This window comes from Numenius arquata, chromosome 1, assembly GCF_964106895.1.
Source record: "Numenius arquata chromosome 1, bNumArq3.hap1.1, whole genome shotgun sequence".
NCBI classification, from domain to species: Eukaryota; Metazoa; Chordata; class Aves; order Charadriiformes; family Scolopacidae; genus Numenius; species Numenius arquata.
In genome coordinates, this window is record NC_133576.1 from 17,126,976 (window position 1) to 17,139,730 (window position 12,755).

The 12,755-nt window shown below is 45.4% G+C and overlaps 1 protein-coding gene across 1 annotated transcript in view; it reads left to right on the forward strand.

Moving 5' to 3' along the window:
• Positions 1 to 4,292: 4,292 nt before the first annotated feature.
• Positions 4,293 to 12,755, forward strand: part of ST3GAL6 (ST3 beta-galactoside alpha-2,3-sialyltransferase 6) — a 46,394-nt gene continuing 37,931 nt past the window's right edge. The window contains exon 1 of the mRNA XM_074145333.1: positions 4,293 to 4,486. Within this exon, the coding sequence (XP_074001434.1) occupies positions 4,369 to 4,486 (118 nt within the window). The 5' untranslated portion in view covers positions 4,293 to 4,368. The remainder of the gene's footprint in view (positions 4,487 to 12,755) is intronic.

The following is a 12,755-nucleotide window of genomic DNA, read 5'->3' on the forward strand; positions in this document are numbered from 1 at the left end:
GGCAACAAGTGGAGGGAAGGAATCTGTGGTTTAATGTTGTTCTTGACCTGGTGAAAACCACTAGGTGCTCAGGACACGTTATTCCATAATTTTTCAAACCTTTCCCCTTCTCCTTCCTGTTGTTTTGCTAGCAGTGCTCTTCAAGTGGGTGTGTTTTGACCTATTTCTTCCCCTGCACGTGCCTAGGGAGCACAAGGATGTTTAGTGCCTATTGGATAATATATTTCTTTGTGGGTTTATAGATGCTCTTATGTATAGATAACATGCCTTGAGGGTTTAATTTCGGTTGGCAAATGGCGCTTCGTAATGTGCTCACCACTTCAGATTGCATTGGATTGTCTGGCAGGGGGGCTGCCTCAGCCCACCTGGGTTACCTCCATGACGATTCTTGCTGTCATATGTTTTGTTTGCTTGTACCCTCTCTCCCAGACAGAGTACAGGAGCACTGCACAGCCCAGGGCAGAAGAAAGCTCTCTGTGCACTTCCCAGAAAAAGCAGTTCCTAGGGACCATGAGAGCAGCCTAATGTAGCTCTTTGGTTGACCAGGTCTTGAAAAAGTGACCTCGAACTAGGTGGGGACTGTGTGCTGTGAACTCATGACAAATGCTGTGGGTTCTGATGGGAGATCCTACAGCAACTAACCATGTTCTTTAAAGCTCCTGGGATAGGCTTTAGCAAGTTGTCTCCTGGCACAGAGTCTCTGGAAGAAATATCATGTGGCCACAAATCAGTGACTGAACAAACTATGTGAGGACTGGTGCTTACTACAGCTTGAGCGGACAGTGCAGTGGAGAGCACAAGTCGCTAAGCATCTGGGGCAAGGGGAAATGAGAGAAACTCCACAAGATAGAGTTGCGCTGAGACAGGTTTTGGAGCTCAGAAGCAGAGATTTGGGCATGTACGGCACTCGGGGCTGTTCTCATGGTGGGGCATAAAGAAGGTTAGGATCAGACTATGACGGTAGGTAGTAAAGCTAGAAAACGAGTAGAGAAAGGATGTTGTGACAGTCTGTATTTCTATAAATGCATTCATCTCCTAAAGTAGTTAATATAGGGGGACAGTTCTGTTTGCATTTTAATTCTAGGACCAGAGGTGTGTGATAGACTGGCACGTTGCATACAGAGCCTAATTAGTCATGTTGCTTGTTGGATTGCCAGGAAGGAAATCACATTCATGATGCTGCAACTTTCCATTCTGTTTATTCCATGTTCTCCACAGTTTTGCTTTTCCTGTATTCAACATTTTTTTTCCTTCCATTTCCTGTAATTTTTTGCATTGTTTTTTTCAGGTTTTGCAAGCTGGGGTACAGTCTGGCTGCAACATTTTGTTAGTTTACTAGTGACTCAGGAGGTACATAGTTTCTCCTAAAAGTTAAATAAGAGTTCATTTTATTTGGATTTATTCTACTTTCCATTTAAAGGCTTCTGTGGCTTTTATGTTGGTTTGGGGAGAGGTTCATGTCTCAGGAGAGTTGATTTTGAACTGAAATAGAAAAAAAAAATTATCTGTTGACTTTTTGGTCACATGCATTGTTTTTGCTTGCAGGAGCATTCATTTGACTTCCTGCTAGTCATCCTTTTCCAAAGCATTTTGAAGGATACTCATTGTTGTCAAATTATTGCTGATACTATTTGTGTGCAACAGAATATATCCCAGAGAAGTGATCCCTGATGCTTTCTGCCAAAGAAACTCATTGGTGTTGCAGATGATTTATTACCTTCTTGCCTGTAGAGATTGTTTTGAAAACAGCTAGGAACTAAATATTTTTTTGCACTGCATTAATTGTTCAAATTGCCATTTGAATCCTTGAATTTAGTTTAATGTATTTAGGTGACAACAAATGCCAGCTTTCATTCTGTTGCTGGTCTTGGACGGTTACAGTTGCCAGAAGAAACTGAAGTGAAATTACATTATTACAGATTAGATTATTACATTATTTGACAAATGTAGCTACAATTTGGGATTTTGCAGTTTATTCCAGATAGAGATGTATTCAGGTATCTTAGATGCAATTCTTTGTATTTCTTACACACACTGCCTTTAATGCAAGGGAATAACACTGTGAGCAGCAGGTCCTCTGTTCACAGCACTACGTCTGCTACAGACTTTGGCTGCAAGTGTGAATGCTCAGCTCTTCCTAGAGTTAGATGCATTGTGCAAGACTCCCAGAAAATGGACAAGCACGTGACTTACAACGGGCTGTGAAGTCAAATGACTTCATCACGTAGTATCACCACAGGAACGTTGCATGTCTAACTAGCTTCAGAGGTGTGTTGGTAACTTGAGTTGGCCTCTCTCAGTCCAACTAACAGCAATTGGAGTCCTCAGAGTCTTCAGTCCTGCTAACAGCACATTCATGTTCTTAATCCCTATATTTTTCAGCCTGCCCAAAGATCCGTGCTAGACTGTTACCGATACCCAGGTTAGCTAGTGTGAAATTAGCTCACACCCATGAACTCATGAACAAAAGATGCAGCTGCAGCACACGCATCCTGTCTGGAACAGAGGCAGGAATAGGATCCATTTCCTCAAGGTTTCCTACGTCCCAGCATCTTGTTCTGCAAAAATCTGACACATCCCGAGAGTAAAGGCCATCCTGTGTCCTAAACAAAGCCAGGCCTTGCAAAATAAAGCAAGGCCAGAACAAAATAATATTAGACTGCATAATTTAAGACTGTCATGAAATGTATGAGCAAGGAGACCGAAGTGAAGTCACATAATCCACCTTCTGGTATTTCCTAACTTCTCACTCCTTCATTGTGCAACTTTAATGAATTTTTTTTTTTAATTGGTTTTGTACCCGTAATACTAAGGTGAATTGAAGGGTAAAGACAGAAGAGGTGAGAGAGCGGAGAGAAGGTGCTGTAGTGTGGAGAGAAGATTTTTCCAGGAGCTCCACGACTCTCCCCTGGGTTGGTCGTACAGCGTGAGGCTTCATTCTGCCTCTGGCAGCAGCTCCTAAGGGGGGTGGTCCCTCCCCCTAATGGCTTTCGCGGTGGAAGGGGGCAGGCTACTCAGAAAGGGAGAATCCTGCACCTGAAATAACTGCTGTGGTTTTCAGTTTGCTTGGCTTCCCGCCCACCTCCCAGGTGACAAGCAGTTTGTTAATTAGCTGAGGCGGCGTTAGCGGGGCGGGAAAGGCTGATGCAGCGGCGGGGGCGGCTCGCTGCCCCCCGCTCTGCGGGTCCCGTCGTCCCCCCCCTCCCGCCCCAGGCTGCCGGGGCGGGCGCGGAGGGGGAAGGCTCTCGGCGAACCGCCGGCCCCGGGGGCGGAGGAGGAGGGAAGAGGAGGAACGGTGGCTGCAGCTCCAGCTGGAAATCAGTCAGAGGAGACACTCTCAGTACTGGGGGAGGAGACGGAGCAGCGCTTTAGCTTTCTTCGCGTGAATCTCTCCTCCCCCTGGAAGGCTTTGGTATAATTCGAGGAGGAATTTCAGCAGACTCGAGCCACATAACATCTCTGTCTAAAACACACACAATGTGCTTCGTTTTTACGCTGTCTCTTACAGATAAGGCTCAGCTGAAAAAAGCCCTTATCATCATCTTTATCGCAAACACCACCGCCCGGGACTAAGGCTGAAGATACCGAGAAGCTGCCAACAACCTGGACGGCCCTGATAAGAAGCGGCAAGTTCTGCCCTCTTGTCTCGGATGATTTAAAGATAAAATACCTGCTGTACACACAACTGGTAAGTGAATGCCTCCGCTTTATAAAGCGTACCTGGCTCTGTCAACTGCTGCATAGGCTGAGAGGATCTTGTCGATGGTGCCTGAACCTACGGGACCGGGTTACGCTGAAAGTGCTCGTTCCTGAGTTTGCCGGCGTTTCTGCCGTGAGACGTTTTCTCATCGGGCTCTTGCGTTATTTCAAGACGGGAAAGCTCCCAGCTAACCTCATGTAGAGTCTCATGTAGAGAATGCTTCCAATTTTAAAGCCTCCTTCAGGCAGCAGCTGCCAACAACACTGCTATTCGGTGGAAATTACCACATATTCAAAGGCAGAGCTGGCTATTCCGATGCATCAGCGTGTTCCTCGGTGAAAGTATTCAAGGAATTAATTGAACTTCCAGAGGGATGGAGCCTTGCCTCTACAAGCCTCCTTTGAAGAGAATTTTATTCGGCTTGAGAACTGGTGAGACGAGATGTCCCAGTCCTTTCCCAAAGATTCCTGGGAACTTCTTGGTAAAAACTAACATCCCGGCGTACGAGGGACCCAGTTACTGGTAGGGATGAGCCTGACAGAAGCTGGAGCGCCGCCGCCCGCCTTGCGGGGGGCGTTAGGATGCCCTTGATGCCGCAGACGGGCGGCCGGTGCTGAGGACCGCCCGGGGGAGGGGAGAGGCCGGGCCGAGGCGCTGCCTGAGGCCGCATGCGGGGCTGGCTCTCGCCCCCGGCCGGAGAAGGGCCCCCCGGGGTGCCTCTCCCCGGCGGGGTTAGCCGCGGGGAGCGGGGCCTCTCTCGCCGGGAGGAAGCGGCCCCGCCGCGCCGCCGGGGGGAGGTCCTGCGGGCTGCCGGACCCCGCCGCCCAGCCAGGTAGGCGTCCCGGGGGGCTCCGGAGGGGAGGGCAAATGAGGGAAGGGGCCGTCCCCCTTCCCCCGGCGGCGGCCCCTGCCGGCCGCGGGGCTCGCCGCGGAGCTGGGGGAGCCCCTCGCCTCTCCCCGGCCTCCCGGAGCAGCCCCGCTCCTGGGCCTGGGCGGCAGGCGGAGCCGGTCCCAGCCCCGCAGCCAGCCGCCGCGCCGGGCTGCCCTCGGGCCGCATGCCGTGGGCGGTGAGTTGCCGGGGGCGGGCGGGCGGTGCTGCAGGCGGCGAGCCCTGCCGAGGTGCGGCGGGGCCTGGCGGGCGGTAACGGGGCGGGGGGTGGCGGCCGGGGGGCTCGGAGGTCGGGCAGGGCAAGGTAAGGTAGAGAGGAAAGCGGGCTCATGCGGGTAGCACAGCCCCGCGCAGGGGGGAGCCTCCCGGCAGAGCTGGGGGCTGGAGGGGCGGCGGTCCGTAAATAAAATTTGAGGGGAGATTCGTGGCTTCTGCTAAAGTGCAAGGGTTTGGTAATCCCACCGCGTTGCCATGGCTGCCGGTCAGGCAGGTTCCGAGAAAGGATTGCTTTTAGCGGGGATACCCGAAAAGAGGGACTGCCCCTTGGAAATGCCGAAGGCCTCGGGGAAGGAACAATGGATCTCTGGGTAGACTCTGTCTTAAGCTATACAAATCTATTACTTGTAGCATAGGGAAGAAACAAACCCTGGAAGTCTTATATTCTCTAGTTGTGTTTGGTTGTGGCTTTTTTTTTTTTTTAAGTCTTTAGATTATTATTTGACAGTGGCGGTAGTGTTTCTATTTTAGTTATTGCAAGCTGTGAGATCGGTTCTGCTGTCTTTTCGTAAATTAAAATGAACAGTTGATCTATTGGGATTTGTAGCTGTTGTGCTGCTGTTACCAACTGAAACTTTCTGTCCGGGATTCTTCAGTTTTTGTCTCTCTCTTCTTCACCCACTTTATGCTGAGCTATTCTTAAGTACAATGTGGTTGCAAAACTATTTAGAAAGGACAACCTTAGTGATGGGCTGAGATTAAAACAAATAATCTGACAATTCTATTGCAGCTGAACTGTATAAAAACGTTATACATTGTATATGTAAAAAATGTATAATTTATGTTGTGGAGAGTGCCATGGTACTAGACTGGTGACTCCTAAATTATAAAAACTAAATACAGGAAGGGCTTAATGGAAAAATAAATTTGTGTGGAGTGAGGCTTTCTACCCACCTGTGTCTGAATCAGAAATACTCCTATCTGATTAGGTCACAGAAGCGATATTTCTGAAACTGAAATAACTTTCCTTCCATTGCACCAGACGTATCCTTTTTTTTTTCCTTCCCACCTACATGAAACAAATCTACTGATCTTTCTTTCCAGCTTGATGCAGTACCCACTTCTTTAGCATGTCTGTCTTTGCTGAACTGAAGGAGAGTCAATTAAGTTTCTCTTTAAGCTTACGGCTGTTTACTGAAGTGGCAGTATTAAAGGTGGGTCAGTCCCATGGTCTTCCTGAGGGTCATTTTGGCTGTAGGAGACCTCTCCTGCTTGTGGGATGTATGAATAATCCCCTGAGACTCATGACACTCCCAGTGTTCAAATACCCCCCCAGTTCAAAACCAGGAGAAAAGTTTCTCTGTGGAAGCAATTGCCCAATGGGGAAGTGCCCATGGGAGTAACTGCAGAGTGTGTAAGCAGGACAGCAAAACCTGAAAGCTGGCAGGAAGATCACAAGTACCCAAGTCCTCAGTTGTAAAGAAGTGTGGAAATAGGTAAGTTGTGGTGTTCTGGCTAGACAAAGTGATTGGCGAGGCATTATTTTGATATGTACTGTGTGTGCAGCTAAATAGTGGCTTTAGCGATTATGGAGGGGAGTTGCCTCACTGGGGACGGAAATACAGCAGCCAGCATGGTGATGGGTCTCATTTGCGGTGGCAAGTGCTTGAGATGCTTCTTCACCGCATCCTCAGACCTTTGAAAGATTACAAGCCGAGACAGTTCTAGAGGATTTTCGATGATTACTTTCTGCCTTATGTGAAGATAATTTTTGGGTAGAAGGCAGCAGGGAGCGGCTATAGTCTGTCTTATGATAGCTTCTTTGTGCCACTAACACTTTTATCCTGGGCCTGTTTTCATTGTTAGTTTCTGGGCACACTGTGATCAGTGCCCTTCAGTGAAGGTTTGATCTGTCCTCCCAAGACAGGCTTGGGAAAATTCTCATAAACCTGCTCTAGATGATTTGTGGTTTTACGCTTCTTGCGTATTGCTTAATACGCTGCTGGGGATTGGTTCAAGTATTTTGGCCTGGAAGAGAAGGCAAATCAGATGGATCATTTGAAGATATAACTTGCAAGACCACCGGGAGTCTCCATGTGGCAGTCCGCACTATTGACCCAAAGGGGCTTGTAAGGAAAAGCTCTTGTTTTTTTTTCCTCCACAGTATAGCTTGAGCTGTAGCACAGGATCTTGGTTTGTTTGTCTTTGTACCTTAACATTAACATTATGCTACTTATAAGCATGAATGGTTGTTTTTACTGTGTGTATGATGCAAGATAGTCTGCCATGGCTCACTAGGTAAGTGCATTTTAGGAATGGACTCAAGATTACTTGAAATACCTCGTTTTACAGGCATCTTTCCTTGCAGTTGCTTGCACTGTTTTTGCTACATGAATTGAAATGTGCATTGTGTATTTAAGGGGAGTTTAATTTATCAAGCTTATGACAACTCATTTGTTGTTCATTGAATAATTTGTTCATTTATTTCTCTAGCCTTATAGAAAAGCTAGTAAATAATACTGGGAAATTAATTTATGGTATAACTCAGTGTACAGGGTTTTTTCTTTTTCAGAATTTCTATTTTCTACTATTTACTCAAAAGACCAAGACCTTTCTGGCAGAATAAAAATACCCTGAACTTCCCCATTAGCCCAGTTTCTTCTGCTTCCATTTTTGCTATGTCACGTATGACTACTTCTGTACCTATTCATAGTTTTCAAGGAAAATTAAAATAAAACTTGTTCTATTTATTTATTATTTAGTGTGTGAACTTCTTGAAGTGTTAGGTCTTTCTTTTATCCTCCTGATACAGAGGAAGCTAAAACCTCAGCTTTTCTTGATGTGTATTGAGGTCAGGAGGAAAATGCGATGTGCAAGCTGTTGTTTCCTTTACAAGTCACCTTTTAGTAGCATGGAAATTAACCTGATATTCATACAGAAAGCTTGAAAAGCTGAAAAGTGATGGGCAGCGTTAGCTAGTGTGTGCTATGAAGGAAAAATAGGAAACATATGGCTTGCATGCGGTATCACTACCTTTTGAAAAACACGTTGAACAAGTACAAGTACTTTGTGGTAGTGCTTCTTGCTATGTTCTGTACCCATCATCTTAAAGTATCGTGTCCTTTTAACGTTAATTTTTTTGGGGTGGGGTGCCTTTTTAGTGTCCAAAGTCAGTCATTCTTTGGTTGTGAAGGCAAAAGTGAAGCCTTGTTATCTTGAGGGGAAGACTTTACAGCAGTGCAACAGAGTGAGCAGATTTTAAGCATCCCTTGGATAACACCCAAAGTTTGCCTGTTCTGCATTGCCTCTGCTCCCAGCCCCAGCAGCAGCAGTAAAGCTGGAGTACATTGTGCTGGGGCTGTTCTTTACATTCCAGCATCTGTGGGGAGCCTGGAGGAGCAAGGGACTTGAATAGCCCCTACTTGCTTTTGCTGGAAAAGTTGAGGAGCCGCAAAGCTGATGAACCATCCTATTAGGAGGACAGGAACGGAGTAATCAAGGAACTGGTTTTTAAGAGCAGACAGAAATGAAGTTCAGAATTAATCATAGAAGCTCTTCTTAACATCTGTTGATTTACAGTGCAAGTTTCTATTCCCCTAGCAGGAATATTGCTTTCTTTTGGGCCACTAGCCAGCAGGAAACTTTATTTGTGAGGTGGGTGGCTAGCAGTCTTAGATTTCCACAGACTTTTCAACTCACTTTTAAAAGAACAGTTTCTAGCTCTTGTGAGTACAGGTCAGAAACACTAAAGTAAGGATCAACTGCTGCAGAGCTCAGAAGAACTCTTTGTTAGACTGGATCTGCAGACTGACTCTTTTGCAGCACAGCAGTAGCCGGCTGCTGCTCTTTTTCACTGCTCACTATCAGACTCCTGCGGCCAGCAGTGAAACGAGAACGGTGTGAGGGGCACGTCATTGGTTTACCGAGAGCCTTAGCAGAGGTAGGCAGTGGAAATATGCATATGTAATGGCCATTTAATAGTCAATACAAAATGTGTGTGTGTATAGAATACAAATGATATCGCATGTGGGATGGGGGAGGAGTTGTCCCTTTCCCAGGGTAAGAAAGGAATTGAAATTGTGTTTTTGCCATTATCTTTTTTTCTTTTTTCCAATGTAATTGTTGGTTTATGTAGCTCCCACTTGGGAAGCTAATTTTTGCAGGTATGTTGTGCTGATACAGTTTTTTTGGCTACATGATGACCTGTGGGGGAGAAATGATCTGCTTAGGAAAAGGAGCACACAAGCACCCTAGCATAACACAAGGGACAGTGGGGGGAAGGAGCTTGTGAGTTTTCGTCCCTGCAATAAGGAGACGGGAATTTGCTTGCCCTTTAAGAGCTGTTGTTGCTGAATGAAACCACAGCCTTATTCATGTTTTGGTAGTCAAAATAGGTATTTCCTATTTCTTTGAAGTTCTTGAACCTGCCTGTCTACTGTCACGTCTGATCACCCTGGAAAACATTATCACCTCAATCTTCACAGTGCTTCAGGTAGTCTGAAGTCAATGTGTGGGAATGAGACCAGGAGGAGGGTTGGTGGTGTAGATGGGAGATGCCCTAGGGGTTTGTTTGAACATAGTATTTGCACAAGATTAAATGGAGCCGTAATATTAAATCCATGAATCCATGATGAAGCGCCAGAGCAAGTTTGGATTTGTCCTTATTGGTGAATGTATACAAGGCTTGCTAGCGTGTTGTAGCTAGTTTTGATCATGCCCCTTGTCTACACAAGTTACTACTTCTTCATTTGGTTAGCTGGGAAAAGCCTGGGGGTTTTTTGCTGGAAACAGTCAAGGGAAAACTACAGCTAGTTCTAATCACCCAAATGTTTTGCAATATTTAATGAGATGGAGTGACTGTTACTTGTCTCAACTGAGAATCTGGAAGGCTATATAGGCCTACCCTCCTCCCAGTTGTCTGTGTGTCCATCCCCCCCCACGTTATAACCATCTGTGGCAGTTTTGATTCCCCATTCTCAAAACGTCTAGGGCCTCCTGTCTAGTGAAGTGCCCCGTGGTTCAGTAGTTCTGATGTAGCACTACCACTTCAGTCTCCTTTGGTGGGTTTCCTGTCCTTTTTCTGCCCTGGTTCCCAAGTTGTTCCCAAGTTGGAGATGTTGGAAGGTCCATAAAAAGATGCTAAAAGGAATAGGCAGTGACCTTATCCTCCAACTCCTGTACTAAACGATTGTAGGTGCTGCAAGGGGAAGAGGGGAATGAACCACAAAGCGTTCACAATGTGCTATCCCTAAATAGCATCTCCCTCTGTCAAGAGCTGGAGACAAGACTTGTGGGTGAGGCGGACATTGGTCTGATGTAGCAGAGCGTTTCTCGTGTGTGTGTTGCTCACCTTGTGCAGTGGAGCACAGCCCAGGTGTGTAAACTGGGTTTTGAGTAGCCAGATTACTGGTCAGTGTAAATACCATTTTTACAGTTTCTCGAGATTGACTGCCTTTTCTTACAAAACATGTTAAGGAAATACTGTTACTTCATTCTCATTGGAGCAATTTGAATGGAGTAGCTATTTTCATTCCTCTCTCCTGTGCTGATGGCATACCATAATGTGTTTTCAACTTGGGGCATCAGTTTCTTAGATGGCTTAGCCTCAAACCTTAGGCTTTGTGTTAGTTTAAAGATCTCTAATCTAAATTGAGAATGTTGTTAAGAGGTTTTTGGAAAGAACAGTGAAGTGAAATAGAATATGCATATCACTTTTCAGATTTCACAGAGAATATTTCCTATAATAAATTCTGGCTGGTGTCAGAGTGACTTTTTTTGAACTTGGGTGACTGAAGTTAGCTAACACTTTAAGTGGCTGAAAAGGGTACTTAAAATGTTTAACTTCAGGCAAATGTTTGGGGAAATTTGGACATTCATATGTTTGTGCAAGGCTTTTCACAGTGTAGGACTTTGTTTTTAATGGCCGGAGGCTTTTATATCTCTGCCACACATTTGTGTGACAAAACGATATAGTGAAACCAGGTTTCTGATGTCTTTCTGCGTGTAGACTTTCTGATCTTTCATGAAAGATGAGTTTATAGGGTTTCTTTGTTCTACCCACCTGCCTGTTTATTTTTGCAAAATTTGTAGAGGCCTCAAACACATTAAGTTCCTAATCTCCTGTCAAATTAGACTGAAATTAGCTAAAGGGGTTCAAAAGTCCTATAGGAAGGAAAGGACATGCATGCATGCATACAGGGTATGATTGCATAAATCTCATTTCATGCTAAGAACACACGATAGAACAGAACAAAAAACCTTTTACTGTACTGCATTTCATGCTCTAAAGGAGTTCTGCATCATCTGGGGCATGAATAGCAATCTGATAGGACACGACGATGCTGGAGACTGAGCTCCATTTGGTGTGTTCAGGGTAGCAAGGAAAAGATACCAATAGGCAACACATCAGGTCCTGCTTACAGTGTATCTTGCTCTAGAGGACTTCCAGTTTGATGCTGAAGCAAATACCAGACTTCATGTTATATCCTGGCTGCATTGTGACCAGTTTGGTTATGGGAGAGCAGATCCATGCCACAAAAGAAGTTCATGGCCCTGCTGTGACTCACGGGAAGGTGAAGCCCCATGTTGTCTCAGGGCTTACCTACTACTCTCCTTTCTTCAGAGGAGATACGTGCACATACATCCTTGGGCAAGTCTGATGCTCAGCAAAGATTAGGTGGGCGGGGGGACAATGACACAGCTAATCTGTTTAAGGACTGTTGAGACTGAGAATCAAACAGTAGAAATAGACGCTCTGGTTCACCTATAGCAAACCATACTTGGTTTAGAAAGTATCAAAGGAGAATGATGGAGGGAGCTGATGATTTGCAGCAGATAGTACTGTGTGAAGCCATCGCTGCAGCAGGGACTGGCCTGTGTACTTGCAGTGTAACCCCAGCAGGAAGGCTGCCCAGCTGCCCGAAAGCCTTCTGGCTCTCACCTGGGCTTGTAGGCATTTTAGCCACTACAGGGCAACCCCAGCAGGAAGGCTGTGGGACTGTGAAAGAAGATGTGTGGGTGGGGTGAAACGCACCTTTGAATCTCCTCAATTTTAGGGGTGACTTTCCTTTTCAAACAAACACACACAAAACCCCAAAAAAGGGTGCCTCACCCCCCACAATTAACCAACATAGTGATACATCAGTTTTCAGTTTTGGGGAGGAAATGGGATGTGTTTAACCTTCAGTGAGGATTGAGGTCATAAAGTCCTAAATGGGTGTCTCTGTGTAGCGCTGAGAAAAGTATGTAAGCTTTCCCAGCATTCCCTGCTGACTAATTTAGGCAGCTTTCCTTCCAGACAGATGGCGATTGAAGATTACTGTCAGAGATAATTAACTCTTCTCGTGTATAGGTGAGGAAACTAAAGTGCATAAGTCAGGGCTATGAACTCCTGTATAGGATGAAAATATGTAAATGAACTTGTGCAAACTTTTCCATAAGGAGCTGAGTTCATTTACAACCACTAACAGTTGCTCTTTCAAGAATTCCATTTATAGTTTTATGTCTTTTGACATGCTCATTTGTCCTGGGTTTTTATTGATTATTTGATTTCAGCTTTGTCTAAGGAAACACACAATTAATAACACTCTGAATGCTGAAGTTGGATATACCCACATCTTTGTTCCCCTTGGAAAGCTCACTACCTTACAAAGAAATCTTTTTTTTTTCTTCTTTTTTTTTTAAACACATGTAGACTTACTGTCAACCTTTCCCATTCAGAAAAGATGTCAGTTAGGACTTCACATGCTGCGTTAAATGTTCTTCAGGACTTCATTTTTTAATTCTGCTATGTATCTCACAGCTCTCAAAATCCTCAGGATAAGTATGTGGTAGTTTTTCCTGTATTCACATTTAAGAAAGGAAACAAAGCTCTAAAAGCCTTTAGGGGATCAGATACAAGCTTTGCTGCAACCTGTACAACAGTTCTTTGTTAGCTCGAAACCACTTTAT